Source organism: Mixophyes fleayi, chromosome 2, assembly GCF_038048845.1.
Source record: "Mixophyes fleayi isolate aMixFle1 chromosome 2, aMixFle1.hap1, whole genome shotgun sequence".
NCBI classification, from domain to species: domain Eukaryota; kingdom Metazoa; phylum Chordata; class Amphibia; order Anura; family Limnodynastidae; genus Mixophyes; species Mixophyes fleayi.
The window spans coordinates 348,280,261-348,300,801 of record NC_134403.1 but is presented as its reverse complement, the minus strand read 5'-3'; the positions used below and the strand labels follow the sequence as shown (position 1 = coordinate 348,300,801).

Below are 20,541 nucleotides of genomic sequence, written 5' to 3'. Positions count from 1 at the left end.
GAGACAGATATTGAAACCTGTTTAATTGCCACTTTAGTTTTAAATTTCTTGCACACTGAGATACAGAGCACCAATTTTGTACACTGAAGAAAGAAATAATTTTGCTTTCAAATCTCCAACATTAAACACTATGTTCACTGCCACTGAATGCCAAGCCCTCAGGCCAGAGAATTCTAGTTCCGTCTTACTTCTAACAATCTTTTCATTTAATGTTTGCCATTTGACCATAATAAATCACCTCTAATGTTCTTGAGTCTTATGGCTGCAGGAATCCTACTATTAAATCACAATGTGATTTGCTATGGTAGTTTATCAACTAATATAACACATAATCAAAAACATTAAAAATGTACTCAGATAATAAAGGTAGAGAGACACTGTAAGACTAATCAGGTTTGCAATAATTATTGCCACACACCAACCTCCCGTGGTCACCACTAGAGGACCGGCGCGTCTACCCTCCTCCTGATTCTTCGCTTTCCTCGCCGGCTGTCATGTCGGCGGCAGTCCTGTGCTTACGCAGACCGTCTCACCTGTTCTACCTGCCCTGTTTTCCCATTGGTTGTACTTTCCTGACATCCCTTTATAAGGCTCCTTCCCTCACCTATCAGTGCTGGTTCTTCGTGTCTACTTCTGGCCTGGGCGCAGCTTCCCTCTTCTCCACATGGTGTTCAGCCGCTAACTATCCAGTGTACTGCCGCTGATCTCTGCTTACCTGTTCCACTCGTTAGTGGTAATTGCTGTGGATCATCACCCGCTATCTATCCAGTGTACTGCCGCTAATCTCCGCTTACCTGTTCCACTCGTTAGTGGTAATTGCTGTGGATCATCACCCGCTATCTATCCAGTGTACTGCCGCTAATCTCCGCTTACCTGTTCCACTCGTTAGTGGTAATTGCTGTGGATCATCACCCGCTACCTATCAAGTGTACTGCCGCTGATCTCTGCTTACCTGTTCCACTCGTTAGTGGTAATTGCTGTGGATCATCACCCTCTACCTATCCAGTGTACTGCTGCTGATCTCTGCTTACCTGTTCCACTCGTTAGTGGTAATTGCTGTGGATCATCACCCTCTACCTATCCAGTGTACTGCCGCTAATCTCCGCTTACCTGTTCCACTCGTTAGTGGTAATTGCTGTGGATCATCACCCGCTACCTATCAAGTGTACTGCCGCTGATCTCTGCTTACCTGTTCCACTCGTTAGTGGTAATTGCTGTGGATCATCACCCGCTATCTATCCAGTGTACTGCTGCTGATCTCTGCTTACCTGTTCCACTCGTTAGTGGTATCTGTTGTGGATCATCGCTCCCTTCTCTTTAGTGTGCTGCCGCAGATAGTCATTCACCTGCTCCACTTGTTAGTGGTAACTGCCGCAGATTCCTGCTCCCTACTTCTCCAAGTATATTGTCTCCCAGCATCATCTCATCATCTCATCCTGCCCTAGTACTACTTGGGGATTACCCTCATCTATCGTGTCAGTTCTCCATCACGTCTCACTGGGAACTTCCCTAGAGGGTCGTGACCTGCAGGGTGGAAGCAGCAAAACCCAAATTCCCTTGCGGGGATTCCGGGTGAAAACCTTCCGCTCTGTTAGACTCCACACCTCTGGGTGGAGTCTAGCCAATCCCAGTCGAGACGGGCAGGATCTCACTCATCCTAGCGGATTCCTAACAATTATAGTACATTTTTGGGGTTGGCCGCATCACATTAAGGCGCGATAATCTGCATTACTCCCTGTCTAAAAAAGAAATATTGGGACAAAATAATTCCTATTTATATTCCACCCAAAAACACACCTGTTTTCAGATGTGCCCCACCCACTCTAGGACAGAGAATCAGGTCAGTGCCAACAAAATCTGGGCCCTGATTCATTAAGGATATTAAATGAAGAGGTATCTTATTTCCCTTACAATGCAAGGGGTGCAAACTAGTTTTCTGTTTTGCACATAAGTTAAATACTGACTGTTTTTTAATGTAGCACACAAATACTTGATAGCTTATTTGTACACTGAAATTTAAAGTTGATATTTGTGTGCTACATGAAAAAACAGTCAGTATTTAACTTATGTGCAAAACAGAAAACTAGTTTGCACCCCTTGCATTGTAACATGGTTTTGTCCAGGAGACTGAAATAAGAAGTTTCTCAAGTTAAGATTCTTAATGAATCAGGCTCCTGGACTATAAGCGAGGTCAGTCAACAGATTTACACACATGGAAATGATCCGCTTGAATGCTCATCATTTTTGAGCGAACTATAAAAAAAAACATAATATTCCCCAGGTCCTGTACATGTCCACAAAAATAACATCCAAGGTCCTGGAGTAGTTAAAAAAAAATAAACCCCCAAAAATATTCCAAATGTTCTTGAAAATAACCTTTTTTTCCTTAGTCTATAATACCCCAAAATAATCCAAATGATCCGGCTTAACAAAATTAAAAACTCTTATGAACGACAGCACTTTGATCTTCAATGGAAGATAACCCGCCATGAGAAACCGCCTACTATATAAATAGACCTTGTGTCTCTTAATATTTCATACGTGTCAAATAAAAAGTCCTTATTTTCTAGCACTATGTCTAAATACAACAAAACAAGTGAATGTCTATATATACATTCAGATGTATACATTAAATTGTCCTGTTTATTGCATTATTTCCCCCCGGTGTCAATGCACTTCCAATTAGAAGACTTGATCTGCACATATACCAAAACAATATTTTTCACAAGAGAAGACGGAAGCTTGTTAGAAATATTCACTGCAATCCCCAATGATTGCAGCACTATTCTACTAAAGAATTACCACCCAAGGCCAGGAGCTAGATTTCCCCATCATTCTAACTTAATTCTCACCCTTGTGTTAAATTGGGCCATTCAGTACCCACATTCAATTTACTTTGAGGGAGTTTGCCCAGAATTCCTTTGCAGAGTTGTGCGAGAAATTAGAGTCACAGTCACTCAATTTTCAGTATTTGCAGATAAAAAGTTGATTCATTGTCAAACTAAATCGACTAATCTTCAGGGAAAACACAATTTAAATGTCTCTGTAAATATTCCACAGGTATGTGGGGACGAATTTCTCTTTGTTATAAAGCAGAATTATCTCCTGACACCCAGGTCTTAGATTCACATGAAGCATCCTGGAATGTGATTTTGTAATCCCTCTGGATCAGGAATGATTGTTGCTCACCAGACAAGAAGACAGCAACATTTTAAATTAATATTGTTATAAGGGAGAATGTGTACAAAACATATACAAGTTGGTACTTAGTTCTTTCCAAGGTACATAGTATATTCCCTCGAACTTCAATGCTGGCATTCTTTGTAAATCACTTGATGGGTCATTGTGCATTTATTCATTTCCCAATATCAAATCGTGAATGATTGGAACAAACCAGACCCGCCATGCAGACCTGCCGTTCATATCGCTTCGACAGAGTATACCTCAGGTCTGCTCAACATTGTTAGAACTTTCCACAAAATTTTGATTCCTGGGGGTAAATATATCAAGCTGCGGGTTTAAAAAAGTCGAGATGTTGCCTATAACAACCAATCAGATTCTAGTTATCATTTATTTAGTACATTCTACAAAATGACAGTTAGAATCTGACTGGTTGCTATAGGCAACATCTCCACTTTTTCAAACCTGCAGCTTGATAAATTTACCCCCTGGTCTTCATATAATGACTCCCTTATACCAGGAACTCTTTAATGTGACTCTGAGAGAATTATTTAATTTCAATTATTTATATAGCATCATCATACTATGCAGCGCTGTACAGAGAATATGTAATTATTCATACCAGTCCCTTCCTCAGTGGAGCTCAGTCTAAATTCCTTACCACACAAGCACACACGTTTTTCATTTTAGATTCATTGGCTATTATATGTTTGTAATAATCTACCAGTGTGATATGAAAAAAAGTGGTGAAGCCATGTGTGCAGCACGGTGGATTAGTGGTTAGCACTTCTGCCTTACAGCACTGGAGTCATGAGTTCAATTCCCGACCATGGCCTTATCTGTGAGGAGTTTGTATGTTCTCCCCGTGTTTGCGTGGGTTTCCTCCGGGTGCTCCGGTTTCCTCCCACACTCTGAAAAACATACTGGTAGGTTAATTGGCTGCTAACAAATTGACCCTAGAGTGTGTGTGTGTGTGTTAGGGAATTTAGACTGTAAGCTCCAGTGGGGCAGGGACTGATGTGAGTGAGTTCTCTGTACAGCGCTGCGGAATTAGTGGCGCTATATAAATAAATGGTGATGATGATGATGATGATGAAGCCATGCTGCAGCCGCTAAAGTATAAGGTGCCTGCATTCAAAGTGAACTCATCGTGTGACCTCACAGGGATTTCCATGCAGGTTTAAAGAATCCTGCTGAGACACAAACCAGGCCTCCCATCCAAACCAATACTAATAATAACTGTGCTAGTTACTGTTAGATCCAAGGCACATTGGCTCTACTAATGCTGAAAACAATGGGACACTTATCAGGGTCTCGTGTGATTCCTCAAGGTCTAACCTGGAATAAATAACAAAAATTGGTAAGGAAAAAGTTTTCCAAAAAACAAAAACCTTCTACCAGACACAATATTGGTCTCTACTCCTACTAGGCCTCTGCACCACGACCTTCCAGAACTTTGTACCATCTAGGTCCCTACACTATCACAGACCCATCTAGGGATCTGCACCATCCTGGCCTCAGAATCTTGCAGTCGTTCACACCATAGTAAAAGGCCTCTGTGCTTATTGTCCCATTCGCTCCTATTGTCTCACACTTCCCCCTCCCTTTAGAATGTAAGCTCTCACGGGCAGGGTCCTCCACCCTGTCTCATGTCTACACGCTCTGTCTTCCTTGTTTGTCCCATTCATGTCTTATGCTGAATTGTTTTTTCTATGCACAATTTGTTCTGCAACATTTCATCCGTGCATTTATAATTCGGTTTAGTTGTACCCACTGCTATGCTTACTGTTCTCATGTAAACATTAGCTACATGATTATATCAGGTGCTACAGAATCCGGTGGTAGTCAGCATATCGATGCTGACTACCCCGACACTACTTAATCCGACGTGTAGAGACCGAAGGGCTGTGAAGGGGGGTAATATTACCCCCTTCACAGCACCGATGCCTGCGTCGCGGTTATCGGTGACTTCATCAGCTGCCGTCAGCTTCTTCAGGGATCGCCATGACTTACAGTCAGTTTACACAGAAGTCGTCCTGCACGCTGGTCAGGGAAAGGAGCCCTTTGGTTTCTCCACGTCGGGGTAAGCAGTGTTGAAATAATGAGGCTCATTACCCACAGAATCTATGGAACCATATAAACTATAATGATGATGATAAAATGGCATATGTGGTATCCACATCCTCAGAACTAGACAATAAAATCATTTATGGAATGAATTCAGGCAAAAAATATTTTTTGCATACATAATGGACATAAAATAACGATATTTAGGAGCCTTTTTATGTAGCACCGCATTTTATGAAAGATACCTTTCAATCCTCATCGCATAGATGAGGATTGAAAAGTATCTCACATTTATTCAAAAATCAACACAGGAACACCCGTTCCGAAAAACGTCTAATCCTGTGAAGTCTTACACTTACTTTTGACGGGCTCTTCACTTGCGGTCCTTTGCGATGTGGTTTCCGGCTTGCTTTGAATCCGCGTATGCTCGAACCGAAAAGCTCAGGCATGCGCAGAGATCTGGACTGCAAGATGGTGGGTCATGTGACAGGGAGGGATCACATGATCCCTCTACCAATGCGCTGTTCAGCTCTGCTCTTTGGAGTAGAGCTGCCGGCAGTGACACTTTTCAATTATTGTAATGTACGCCAGCTTGAACTGGCATATATTAACATTATTGAAAATTTAATTTCGTTCATTGTTAAATAGCGTTACTGAGCACTCTCCATACACTGTTATGGGGAGTGCTCAGTAAAACGATAAGAGAAGCAAAGCAGCAGTTCTTCTGAGATATCTGCTGCGATGCTACAATCATAAATAACAATTTAGCGGTTAATCAGTTTTCAGGGATTTAACAGGGGGGAAAGCTTTGATAAACAGGCCCCTATATACCAAATAAACTATCAATGTAAAATTTTACAAATAAAATATTTTCCGGATTACACCTATATTTTACTGCCCCAAAAAATGCTGGTTAAGGCCACAGCCAACTCACTTGATGTCATGATGAGCCTTTGGTGAAGTATGCAGGGGCGCACGCAGGGGGGTTTCTGGGTCTCCAGAAACCCCTCCCCATCGCTAACAAAGTGCCCTACATTTCGGCACTGTACTATACAGCAGCCGCGGCGCTGTATAGTACAGTCTCTTGCTTTTTTTTTGGGGGGGTGGAGGAGAAACCAACCCCTTAAAAATCTTCCGTGCGCCCCTGATATGAGATAGATGTATAGAGGCAGAAAAAATCTCAATAATTGTTCTGGTTGTTAAGGCGCAAACTAACTCCAAACCTAACCTCGTTAACCTCTAGTTTCACAGTGTTCATAAAAAGTCAAGTTGGCAGATATCTGGGGTGTGCTGAACTCTCCATGATTCTAACATAGTTTTCTTAGCAAATTCCTGCATAGCGTTAGAGTCTGGCTACAGCACTTTACTTAGGACATCATTTCTCACTGCCAACAAAAAACAACATAAGCAAAAAACGATGATACATAAAATGTGGACGGGCAGGCGCAGAACACAAAGTGCAATGGGGTTTACATTGAAAACGTGAGACAATAGTAGAAGCATCTTCTATTACGTTCTCAAGATTCTACCAGCTTGTGGGCGGGGCTACGTGCGTTCTCTGTATTCATTGTCCCTTTCCGTTCTGCTTCAGAACGTCTCTCTCTATGACGTAAAGAACAGCGTGTACTTTCCAGAGGAATATACACAGTTGGACTGTACCACACTCCATGGAGGATACGGAACACCAGCGAGGGTAAAACCCAGCACTTTATATAGTTTCTGTACGGCCGAGCATGCTGTATTTACTTTACGTTTAAGTAGTTTGCAGTTCTTGTGATAATTTAGTACATATTATCGATGCCCCCCGTGTCGGTAATGGTTTAGTCCTTTACTGGGCATCAGTGCTGTATTATGTAGTTATTGGCGTGGGTTGTACCATAATTCTTAGGAGTAGGAAAAGACAAATGTATGTTATACTTTTGATATTTTGGTTGCTTGCTGTTCAACACATGAGTGCTAGTATATACAAATAAACTAGTAAAGTATTTGTTGTTACTTTGTTGCGGTTAGTTCAATACCCCCCTCCCACTCTTTGGGGTGTTGGTATGATCCAGCAGAGTGGGTGATAGGGGATATCCATGCTTGCTGGTATAGTAAGGTGAGAAGACAACAGCGAGATAGGAAGGGGAGCTGGGATCCTCGTCGTCTACTACAGGAGGACTACATGCCAATGTGAGTACATCATTGGCTTTGAGACCTCAGAGCATACATGTATTGTGTGTTTTTTATAGACATGAGCATACACAGTATTTAAGCTAGTCTTGTATCTATAACATCTGAGATATAGGTAAACATGTAAAAGTCTCTTGACATACCACAAGTTATATAGTCTACTACTGTACAGATGTTTTAGAGAATAGTTTCTTTTTTGCTTCACTTTTTTGTTACTTTTTGTTATTTATTTCCCCTGTTGTGATGTTAATAGCTATGTTAACACTGGGGGTTGAAGTAAGAAACAATGCCTATGGGGGCCCAAAACAGTACTGTTATTCAGTATGATGTTACAATTACAGTTCCTTACGGAAGAGATAAGTGTGTTTTTCTCCCATAATCTGGCTTTGGTTGTAAACAGTTTAAATTAGAATGAAGAAACTTAGACTAACAAGCATGGTAGTTACAGACCTAAAGTTTAAAGTAATCTGATTACTTGTAAATACTGTAGGGTTTTTATGTCTTGTGCTTGTGTTTACATTAATCTGTATTTTTAAGTGTTTGTAAATTGTCCTTAAGTCCACGCTTACCCTGAGACTCTTTCATGCTAAAGTACAGTTTACTAACAAAGGATTCCTGAACAGGGCCCTGTGAGACTACATTACTTCCTGATTTTGTTTGATAAAAACAAAAGATTTAGTAGAACATTAATGGAACTCATTGGAGCACATTTCTACAGGGAATGGGTATGATAGTATGCTGTAATGCAAAGCCTTAATTTCTGCTTACTTATGAATGATTGTATATTATAGTTAGATATCTGTTTCTGTGTGTATGTTTTAGTTTTATTCCTTCCTAGTTAGTGTAAGTGTATATTGTTGTTTTTAACAGATAGTGCATTAATATGTTTTGTTATGGGTGCTGTATTTGAGCCTGGCTTTTAAAAGTTGTTTGGCATTAATGTTTTTTTTTCTTAAAGCCTTTCGGTTATGTTGATGCTACAGAAGTCTGTAATGAAATTTGCTTTATGAAGTTATGATTGAGTACATCGAAGCATTCCGCTGGTGGCATAAAGTACACTCTGCGTGTTTTTGTGACTGTGCACATGACAGTACATTTTTTTCAGTGTGACTAATGATACTAATTGCTTTCATAACATTGTGTTTTAATTGGAGTCTTAACAAAGAACTTAGTTTTCCCTGCTCACTGCCCACTGTCACATCATGAAATGTCTGAATCAAAGGCAAATGTGTATTGACTGTTGAGAACAAAAATATTTATTGATGTTGGAGCTAAAAAAAAAATATAAAATAAAAGCAGTGTCTGTTTTACACCTAACATATCCACATACTGAGGCCCCCCATGCTGGGCTGGTCTCGGGACCTTTCTATAGTACTGGAATTTTCGGTGTTCAACCATCATAAAAGTCGGTGACCCCCAGCCTGGGACATGGTTCATTGCTGCGGATGTGTTAGAGGCTGTTTCAGCACTGCTAGCATTTTCCGCTTGATTATTTCTCCAACGAGCTGTTTGAACTTAGCCTGACTTGCAAATTATACTCTGTTGCTTTGATCACAGGCCTCCTCTTGTCATGCACATTGGTGTATACTTCAGTAGATTGCCATTAACTTTCTTCATCCCTTATACATCAGAAACATTTTATAACTTCTAGATACCAATGAACTGTATCCTATGACTGCTGCTTATATAAAATTGACATTTATGTAGCTGGTTTGGAGTTTAATAATGTATTGCAGCATTCAGTTTTTTTTATTTCCAAGTGCTTCTAAAGGACAATAAGTTAGCACCTCATTAACACTGCTAACCGCTAAAGCAATGTGTTAAACAACATTAATATCCACTAATGTGACACTACCAGCAATACACTGTCAGTTGTCTGTTTTAACTGTGTGTTTAAATACCAAAACAGAATGGAAGTTGCAAGAAAAATAGCATGGGGATACAATAAAATGCTAAAATGGTACAGCAATGAGGGGGAAACAATGTAGCAAAACAAATGAAGCATTAAATATTTTTGTTTATTGATATATGTGTACGGTTTTGGTATCGCAACCAAAATGCATCATCTAAGTCTATTGAAGAATATAGCCTGGAGCCACTGGGAGCCTAAAATGAATACCTTGCATTCAACAGAATAACAAGGACTGTTTAAAGTGCTGTTATTCCCACATACAGTGGAGGCAGTTGGTACCAGTATTTATAACACTCAGTTTATCACCGTATGAATTGGTAATCACAGATGCATGTATTGGTAACATATTCATGTGGCAGTAGTTTATAGTGAATTGGTAGACTGCTTTCTTATGAATATTGGTTCAATCTACAAAATGACTGCCTCCCGTTTGCATAGGTCATAGGTACACTTTAAAATGTCAGTTCTGTCAAATGATGGAGAAATAATCTGCTTGTGAATTTTACAATATTTCTTTGTCATATTGGATCAATTGTTTTATACTTGGTTACCCTGTAAGTAGATGTACAGGGAGATGTGCAGACTCGTCATTTGGAAGTCCATTCAGTGGTTACAATTATGTTCCCTCTCATTTGGGGTTCTACATCAAATGGCTTTCATAGTGTAACTCCATCAGAAACCTAAACTTTGTCTCTACTCAAAACTGATGCTATGGAATTGAAGTATAATTCAATCTTTAATATATGTAATAAAGCTAATATTTGTCCAATAAATATCTGTTATTGCTTTTAAAATTGCCTTTTTATATGAGATTTTATGACTTCCAGTAGCGGTCGTGCATCTCTTCAAAATGTAGTTCTAGTGAGGGATGGGGCAGCTTACAGGGATGTCATAGCACTATGTGTAGTGATTGTATATGTAGTTTTATGTCACAATCCTGTCTCTCTCCTGTGACATCATCAGCAAGTTGTCTGCAGCATGGTGGTAGCAGCTGTTGTTTCATGCCTTCACAGAGCTAACAACTGCAGATAAGGTAACACAAAATGGGATTTGAAGTTAAAATAGGCTGGCCTAAGACTGCATAGTATTTTTGTCACTCAGAGCAAACATACTATACACTATCTCCAAATTAGGCTCACAGGTACCATGCTGTAGTGACCAATGGCCTAATCATTTGATGTAAATTTGTTTAAAAGTGTCACTGACCTTTAAATCTTTATGAACTAATGCTTCCTGGATTCATTCATGATGCATGAAATATGACTCTTTCCTAAAATCACCAGCTTTAAAATTAAAGGAAAAAAAAAACTTTAGCAAGCTCTTCACCCATGAAAGCAATCGGTGCAGTCCAGAGTTTTCATCAGGCAGAAGACTTTTTCATGTTTCAGGAGCTACTCCAGTAAGTTGTACCCATACAAATCTTTTAATTCGAATAATGAATACCCTCTAAATGGCAGAAAAAGAGCACAAACTCTCATGTGAGCATAAAAAGGTAAAATACACAATGCCTTCAATTGGCCAAAACAGCTGTGTTTGTTAAGGACTGTTAAAGGTTTTGCTTTGCTAATGTGAACTTCTTGCTCTCTGTCTCAGGGGCACCATGGCTGAAGAGGAGCAGTTTGTGAACATTGACTTGAATGATGACAATGTCTGCGGTATCTGCAAGCTGGGCACTGACATGGAGACCCTGTCATTTTGCCACATTTGCTTTGAGCTGAGCATTGAGGGTAAGATTGGCTTGTCTGGTTTTGTTTGCATGATACGACATGGATGAACTATTTTCCAGTACAGATATACTATTTTTGTCTCCTTTGCAGAATCTCATTGGACATATTTTCTCTTTGGGGCAAATCTTTATTACATGTACACCCCTTTTTTTTTTTTTTTTCCTTAAAAACTAGTAGTAGATTTGCATTATTTCTTACTTCTCCATGATTGTTAGTGTGAAATTTCTTTAATTTCACCACCCAGTGAGACTCTGTTTTTCTGCAATTGGTACAAGGCATGTGACTACTGTTGGAGACCATGTGTTTGTTGTCTGTATTATATTTAAGTAAGATGTTGTAATACCCTGTACTGTGCTGTACTGCCAGGTCTGGTCATCTGGTCAATTTGTATTTATGTATTGTCTTGTTTGTGTTTTTGTGTTTTGTTTTATTGGGGGCTTTTTTTTTTTTTTTTCTTCCCTTGTTGCAGTGCCCAATATCTATATATCCCATCTTTATTAAAAATAATATGTATATTGTAATATATACACACACCAGATAAGCCGTTTTATGAACAAATTTTATAATTATATTATAAATTATATAATTATATTATAAAATTTGTTCGTAAAACGGCTTATCTGGTTGTGGACCTGTGGTGATAAATCCAGGCTTCCAAGATCTGACAAGCGGATGTCTCTATTTGTCTCCTATTTTGTGTTGTGCACAAGAAAGTAAATACAATATCTGAATTTTTCCCCATCTTTGGAGAAATACACTTCTGTGTGACAGTGAGTTTGCTTACAATCAGTAATTGGGGTATATGAAAGGTTAAACTTGACTTGTCTCTATAACCTGCTCTCCTCACTTCTAAACGGATGTCTAATAAATAAATGCTTCTACCTTGAGCTGGGATGGGGAGTGGTGCCCAAAGAGAGGAGGGGGTGAGGGGTGTATTTTGGCTCATACACATAGGAAACTGTCTTCTCTGGAAAGCCAGCAAGAACAATGTAGGTGTTTCAGGTGAGCTGTTTAACTGCAGTTTTCTGGGGGCACTATCACAAGGTGGATTTGTGTGTGTGCAAACTTCTATTGTAAATTTACTTATGCCTTTGAGAAATCCTGTCCATAGGCTTTAAATATTTAGCGTGCCTTTTTTTTTTAATAATAAAAAAAGTTTATTAACATAAATTTAATCTGTATACAAATACCATAGATTAACTAATAAGGTTATTAAAACATCTAAAATAGGGTCTACAGTCCTCTGTTAACATGCATAATATAAACCCATGCACTTGGTTACTTGTGCTGGAATATAGGTGCTAATGTGCTGGCAGAGAATTGGGTCATGACGTTCCGTGTTTAGACTGCCATGCATTAACCATGTGAGTGCTGTATTTCTGTGTAAAGTTACAATGGCCGTTTAAGCCTGGGGCTTTGCTAGTCATCACACGTGCAGGGAAAGCACATTTAGATCTGCTGTTAGATCCGTTTATAGGTGATGTAACTAATCTAATGAATAATCAAATTACGTAATTAACTTCCTATTGTAAAACAAACCCAATATGTTTTGTGTACTACAGCTTCCTGATTTTCTCACCTGAAAGGTGGCTGATAAATAAAACACACAGTGCAGTTTTCTGGTAGCAATAAATGTAAAATGCACCTGGCATTTTCCCCTTCAATCCACTATGTTTTCTTGCTTCTTTTTTTTTTTTTTTTTTTTTTTTTCAAATACCAACTTATCTATTCTTTTTAGATGAGTTTGTTAGCAGTAACTTTTTGGTTGTTGTTAAAGCTAAACTGCCAACCAAGTAAACGGTGATGGCGCTCAAGGAGTGAGCGGGTGCGCCAGTCACAAGCCGCTCGCACCTCCACCTCCGGTTAAAGTTACTTAAGTTAACTTGTTTGGTTTGCCCGTTGTGAATTACAGAACCAGATGACCCCTGAGTAAAACAGATGCTTAAAGCAGACCCAAGGGCTCTTGCTTAGGGGTATGTGGTGGGATTGTTGTTCCATTGTAAAGATACCCCTGGAATTGGTCAGGGCATAGCCTTGATAAACGGGAGATATGAGCTCATAGAAACTGTTTTGGACAATTCAAAGCTAAATTATGTTATGATTGATTTAAGGAGATTGTCTTGCCTGCAGTTGACTTTTTAATTTATTGGTTTGCAACTTTCTTCTACATTGATTCTGCACTCTGGATATTTTTTTTTTTATTATTTATTATATTTTTTTTACCCTCATCGTACACTTTTTCTCTATGTACTCTCTGTATTGAATATAACTGTGTCCAGAGAGCAGGTGGACAATATATGTACACCCCTCCAGCTCCTCCCTACATCTCCCCCTGCTCAGAGGGTGTTTTGAAGATTGGGTTTAGAACAAGGGTCCTGTAAGCATCCCCTTGATGTTTCCAGTTCATGCTAGTACAGTCTCGGGGATATTTACAATCTGTGACTGAAACTTTCTCAGCCACTTCTATTTTCATCGTGGCCACTGGGGATTACGCTGTTTCATGCCAGCATCCTGTTTTTCAAATCTTCTCCATGTTACTTTATACATCTTGCACTTCTGTGATATCTCCAGTCATACATTAACTCTGACGGTTGTTTCTGACGTTATCTGCCAAAGGTAGATGATAATCATTGAATAGTTTGATCTTTGGATGGATTATGCTAAATGTTTACTGCCACACACGGCTGCTTTAAATGTCACACAGAAATAAGCCGTCTGACAGGAGACCTTGTGTTTCACATTAGTCTTGTGGTTTGTTTTTTTTTTTTGGTCTGATACGGATGAGAAATAAGTGATTTTCCTAGCGTTACCATCACTCATGTACACATACTGATAATGTCTGTAACTGTGGGAGTAGCTGACTGCTTACAAAAGCTGAATTGTTCATGGGATTGTTATACGAAGCACGATCATTAGGGCTTGAAGTCTCAGGTGTCTAAGGCATGTCAATGGATAGAGGAGGCACCATCCAATCACGTTTCTCCAACTTCTACCACGAATGCAATCGGGCAGCGTCTTTTGATTACACCGGATGCACAAACCAGTCAAACCACAAGGAATGAAAATGTCTGGATTGTGACCTACAAGATTCATGTCTGCAAATTCGATGATTAGTTATCGAACCAACTAATGAGGACAACCTTTACAATTGTAATAACACATAGTACAATAGAAATGAAGTTTTATATCTGTGCGCCACTGCCTGGAATACTTCTCCAGAGCATATCGTAGCAGTTGATCACTCCTGGTACAAAAGGACACCTAAATGGGTAAAATAAATACAGCCTGTACTGTATAACTCATATTTGTAATGTTCTGAAATTACCTGCAGATAAGTACAAAATGTACAGGCTGCTATTTTAGGTGAGACGGGTGCCTTAGGAAATAAAGAGCTTCTGTATGTGGGGTAACGTGTCTCTCCCTCATTGCAGACCCATAATACAAAAAAAAAAATCTAGCACTCGCTGTGTAATTTATTGAATGGTGTATAATATATATAATCGAACACTTGCCTATTTTAAGGTGAGATGAAGCCTACAATCCCAGATAGGTAAATCCTCTTCATTCTGTATAAGTAAAAACAGCATGGTGCAAAATTATTTTTTTTTTAGAATATGTAACAAAACATATACACTGATAGTTTGTTATAAACATTGTATCTGTATTGGAACCTGAAACTCTAGGCAATGTAACAGCAGAAACCTCAGAATACAGGTTAAAGAGTGACTCCGGTCCTGTGAGAAGGCTGCAAGTCTCCTCCCAAATAAACAGGTCACGTCAATGCTTTTTGTGGGTGTCCTTTGTGCTGCTTCAGGAAACCGTGGTACTGTACTTGACTTGCTGGTCACTCCTGTAGCAGTTATACGCAATTCACATTGCTGACCAATTTTTTACTAGTTTTCTGACCAGCTAGGTAAAGAAAAAGCATCAGTTACCCTTCCGGCAGTTTTTCTACAGATATTGTTGGTGATCTTAGTAGAGCTGGGTATACAATTATACAATCATCGCGCAGATCGCATGATTCACGGCCGCTTGGTCAAATATGACAAAATTATTTACGCCCCCACGATCATGTTTTAATGCATCAAGGGCACATCGCATCTCTTGATTTGGTTTTATAAATTTGCGTGGGTTTCCTCCTGGTGCTCTGGTTTCCTCCCATACTCCAAAAACATACTAGTAGGTTAATTGGCTGCTATCAAAAATTGACCATAGTGTGTGTGTCTCTCCCTCCCTGAATGAGTGTAGGTGGGTACGCACGGATCGGGATTTTCAATCATCGTTGAAATCATTAGAGACATTGCGTAGGTGTGTACTCTGCTTAATAAATTGTGAGTGTATATGTTTTTAATATATTTATTCTGTTAGAAAATACTGTGGTTTTTTTTGGGGTTTTTTTACTTGTACGTGATAGAGGTTTTAAATTTGCCATTGGTGGATATTACAGCTTAAGCTAGGCACACACTACAGAAAATTTCAACCAATGCGATATTGTTAACGATTGATCAGCTGATATATATGTGTGCACATTAGTCACAATTTACCTTCAGATCAGTGCTCTTCATCTGTCATAACCATCTGCTGAAAAGACCGTGACTCTGCACACTATGGAGATCTGGCTACACTGCTGGTTTTGAGTGCGTACACACTGCAGAATTTGGCCAACATTGTTCCATCATTTATAGAGATTCTTAGTCTCATTATAAAATGAAATCAAACAATACGATGTACTTTTGTACAATAAAATATGATCATTGCTGCGTACACACTAATGCAATATCTGACCCAACAGTCATATATTGTGTGATTGGCACGATAATCAGGTGAAACACCTGTAGTTAGTGTGTGCCCAACTGTACACAGTGTTTAAATGCTTCATCTCACCTTAAAATAGGCAGTTGTGATATATTATAAATCATGCTATAAATTATACAGTGAGCATTAGATTTATTAACTTATGTATACTAAGGGAGCGGTACTGAGGAACTTACACCTCACCTAAAATATATGACGTATGCCGTTGTCTTTATCTGCAATTTCTCGGGACACCAGAAATATAAGTTGTACAGTACACACTATATTATTTTTCCTTTCTGGGGTCCATCTGTGTTGGAGTGTTCATCTCCTAGTGTGATTTATACAAGGATACACAAGGATGGCTTTTCCCCTGGGATATCTAAGTCTGAGATTTCTTTTCCCAAGGACAGGTGGCTCATCTGTGAGTTGTTGTAAATTCCAAGTCATAAAAATAAAATCCTGTTTACTGAACACATTGATAACGGCTTCATACGACAGTCTAGACAAATATCCTACATGTGCTTTCTGTTAATGTAGCTCCACATCTTTCTGGCACTCTTAAGTGTAATAATAAAAAAATAATAATCTGGTTTTAGTTTTGTGTTGAGGGGGTGGTTTAGTCTATCTGGTTTAGCTGTGGAGATAGATAGAGATAGAGATATATATGTTAACCCGTGCATGATACTCATGCATTCTAGTCAAATCAAGCTACTTAAGGTCTTAAAAAGGTTCTTGTCATGCATTTGGGCCTAGCCCAGGCATCCTCAGGGGAAGAGCGTTACTTCCCGACGCAAGCCCCCTATTAATGTGTGTTCATGAGGTAAAATTACCTCGCGAAAATGAGTTTGACCCCTCAACTCAGAAATTTAGCCTTTACTACCCCTTCCACGGGGGGAAGGGTGGATGATGGAAGTTAACTGACTTCACTATTCTAATATTTTTGTCAAATAATGTCAGTATACCAAATTTCAGGTCAATTGGATGAGCCCTTTCTGAGAAAATAGTCTTTTACACACACACACACACACTAACACACGCCGCTAGGCTTTTACTTTTATATATTAGATAATGCTAAGAATTTAGTAGGTCAGTGTATAACTCCGCCTAGCAGGTGGTGCTGCAGCTTTTGTTTTTTTCCACACACAAACTAACACATGCCGCTAGGCTTATATATAATATATATATATATATCACTTTTTTTTCTCCCCTAACCTTTTTAATTGCAGTGGTGCATGCAGGGGGGTTTCTGGGTCTCCAGAAACACCTCCCCTCCGCTATCGAAGTGCCTCTACATACGGCACTGTACTATACAGCAGCTGCGGCGCTGTCAAAGTTGACAGCGCCGCGGCTGCTGTATAGTACAGTGCTGTCGAAATGGAGCTGCTGCGCGGGCGCATGCGCAGCAGCTCTCACTGGTTTTTTTTTTGTTTTTTAGGGGGGGGGGGGTTTCCTCCCCTAACAATCCTGCATGCGCCCCTGAATGGGATATTCCTTTCACAATACAAAATATTGAGGGTTTGGTCTTGTGATAGGAATGGTCTGACAGTTTTACTCTTTTTGTATAGCGCCAACATTTTATGCGGCCCAAATCTGCCCCTTGAGCCAAGTAACGGGTCTCCACTTTGGTCACACAGCAGTGGCCAAATTAACTGAGAGGTGCCAAGTGTCTTCCTGTTTTCCTGAGGCTTGTGGCTGGGTTCAAGGACACCTGCTCTTACATTAGGGATTATCTCCCAGCTGTGTTTACTCATATTCCTGATGATAAACCAGTTAATTGTGATCTAATTATCACATGTTTGAGCAGCACAGATTGCGATTATTTAGTGTGTGAGGCCATCTGAAGTTTACTTGTAGTCTGTAAAGCATTTTAGCATAAGATTTTCTAATTTACATCCCCTGTACTAGGCACAACTGGGCAAACACCTTATTTGCGGTAAGAATGATTACAGAGCTCACTCTCATGTAAGCACTAGTAATGCGGTTGATGATGTTGCACAAATTACACTTAATCTGAAGGCACAATAAAGTAGCTGTGTGTTATAGTTTCTCCTATGACACTTTATCCTGCTTGTTCACATTAAAACAAGCACTAAGGGGGTATTCAATTGTCAGCAAGTTGTTGGTTTTTTTTGACCGTGTTAAGTCATTTTAACGCTGTTTTTTTTATCATTTTCAAGCAGGTTAACTTTACCCGCAATTCAATTCCATTTTTAACGCTATGTTTTTTTTAATGGAACGGTCCTCTCGTGCTCCAGTAGAAGGTATATTGAAAGTATAGGGTGTGCGAGAGGCAGCCGCGTTAAAAGCTATTCAATCGTTTTTTAAAGCGGCGGGTAAAACGGGAAAATATGCTGTTTTATCTCGTACCTCCTTGGGGTGTGTTTAAAAATAGTAAATCTCTGAAAAGTATTTGAAATCATGTAAAAATGTGGGGAAAAAAAGTTAAACTTATGTTTATCACTAATGCCTAACTTGTGAAAAAATATTGAAATAAAAGACATAAAATAAAATCACTAATTTAATTAGATTTATGTATGTTTTTGGTACAAATATGAAGCAATATGTTTTGACATTGTATAGATTGTGTGATAAAAAATATGCTAAAGAAAGTACTGTAATGTAGATATCATCAATGTGTAATGCAATCTAATGTGTGGAAATGTATGCAAAACCCCTTTTTTTTTTTTTTTGTGTTATACATGACCGCGTTAAAACTCCCTTAAAATCTCGCATACACAATTTTTAACATGCGGGGGAAGCGTTCCCTCTTTTTTTTAGTTTAATTGCACGAGTTTTCCCACTGCGCGAACTGTAAACTGTCGCTATTGCCGGCAAAAACCCGCAGGAGATTTTTTTTTTTTTTTTTTTTACACGGTGGGGAAAAAAAAAAATCTCGCTAACAATTAAATACCCCCCTAAGCTTCAGTGTGCTGACAACATAATAGGTTCAGTAATCAGACTTCCTATAAGCATTACTAAGTTCTTTGGATAGGCAACCCACCATGGTATGTACAGGTAAAGTTATTAGTAGAACTTGCCTATTCTAGTCAATGGATAGAGCTCTGTGTCCCTATGCATTTTAGTTCTTGCTCAGACATGCCATTTGCTAGATCCCTGTTTGCAGAACACCTCCTAAATGTGTTTACATTCAATTACATCCGGGCTTAGAGGGCTGCATCCCATTTCATACATCTTAACGTGCAGAAAGGGAGCAGCTAACGTGGAATATCACCGTCCTCTGCCGCATGATCTCTAAATCTGCGTAATCAAAGTTGTGTAATAGGAAATAACCAGAGATGGGTCCATTACACCGAGCAGACCTAATGAGCTGGGAGAACTTCACCCTGTGGAAATGAAAGTGGTTTTATCTGTTGAATATATAACAGCTTTGTTTTTCTATTTCAGAGATAACATTTAACATAGCACATTAACCGCTCTAATGTTTCCACGGCCGGGTGTTTTGTTTCACTTGGCGGATGCTTGTTTTTTGTTTTTTTTATTTCAAGTATTTTTCTTCCCTCTGTACAGAGGAACCATGGACTTTCTTCTTGATATTATACACAAACAACTCTGTTTGCTTATCACTTTGATAAAAATAAATAACCCCTAATATGGAAAAGAAATTAGATTTCCTGTAATTTGTATTATTAAAACAGTTGAAATTAATACTAAGGATTATTATAAATGGTTTTATATCTGTTCAATTAAATATAATTGAACATTTCCATTTATTTCATTACGGAACACCTGCTTTGTTTATACTGCTACGTGTGCGTGGGCTTCCACTGGACACAATTGGTCATCCTGAATCCTAAATCTAAGTCTGACTTACATTGCTTAGGAGGGAAGAGATGGTAGGCCTCGGGGCTGCCACCAGAAATTGTTTGGCCTAGTACAAATGTATCTGGTAGGGGCCCCCTTCTTTTTCTCAACGCACCCTCATTAAATTATCCTTTTCCCAACATTTGTCTCTCTCGACTCTCTAGTCACCCCCCCCCCCCCCTCTTTCATCTCTGGTTCTATCTAAAGCTGGGTACACACTACAGAATTTTCCACCAACTTTTTATGCCGATCAATTTTACATCCGATCGATGGTCCGATCGTTCGGTCCATGGACTAGCCTTGTTTTAGACGATAAAGGGAAGAGCGGACGTCCCTTTAGCGACTTTTTACAGCCATATTATCGTGAGCAATGATTGCAATGTCGGAAGTATATGAGGAAGTATCGGAGGATTATCGTGGATCGGTCAGAAGTTTATACACACTACACAATGGAAACGAGATTGGAACGAAAATATTAAACGGTACGACCAACCAAATGAGGCGACAATCGTCCATTTGGGCAGACTTTCGCCCATCGTGTCACTACACACACTGACCCGACTATTGAACGAGCGATCGTATGTCGGCTGGTTGAGCCGATTATTGGACAAAAACCCTGTAGTGTGTACCTAGCTTAACTCCAACTGCTGCAGATCTGCTTCTTCTTGCTGGGTCCTTTCAGCTCCTCTCCATTGACAGTATTGTGATGTCATTAATTAAATTACGTCGACTGCACTGCAGGGAGCCTCTCCGCCTTGTTGCAGCTCTCTGTCCAGGAGTGGGGCTCCTCTTACTTGGGAAGATATGTACCTGGGGGGGCTGGAACTGGAGAAAATTTTGGAGGGGGAGGTGCTGCATAAAAGA

The 20,541-nt window shown here is 39.5% G+C and overlaps 1 protein-coding gene across 3 annotated transcripts in view; it reads left to right on the top strand.

Moving 5' to 3' along the window:
* Nucleotides 1-6,787: 6,787 nt before the first annotated feature.
* The window catches only part of C2H21orf91 (chromosome 2 C21orf91 homolog), a 28,299-nt gene continuing 14,545 nt past the window's right edge, over nucleotides 6,788-20,541 (top strand). The window contains exons 1-2 of one of the 3 annotated variants that reach the window (XM_075197112.1): nucleotides 6,788-6,940; nucleotides 10,925-11,058. In XM_075197112.1, coding sequence (XP_075053213.1) covers nucleotides 6,915-6,940; nucleotides 10,925-11,058 — 160 coding nt within the window. In that variant the 5' untranslated portion in view covers nucleotides 6,788-6,914. Of the gene's footprint in view, nucleotides 6,941-7,070; nucleotides 7,420-10,924; nucleotides 11,059-20,541 lie in introns of those variants that run through there. The other 2 variants (XM_075197110.1, XM_075197111.1) reach the window with 2 other exon arrangements.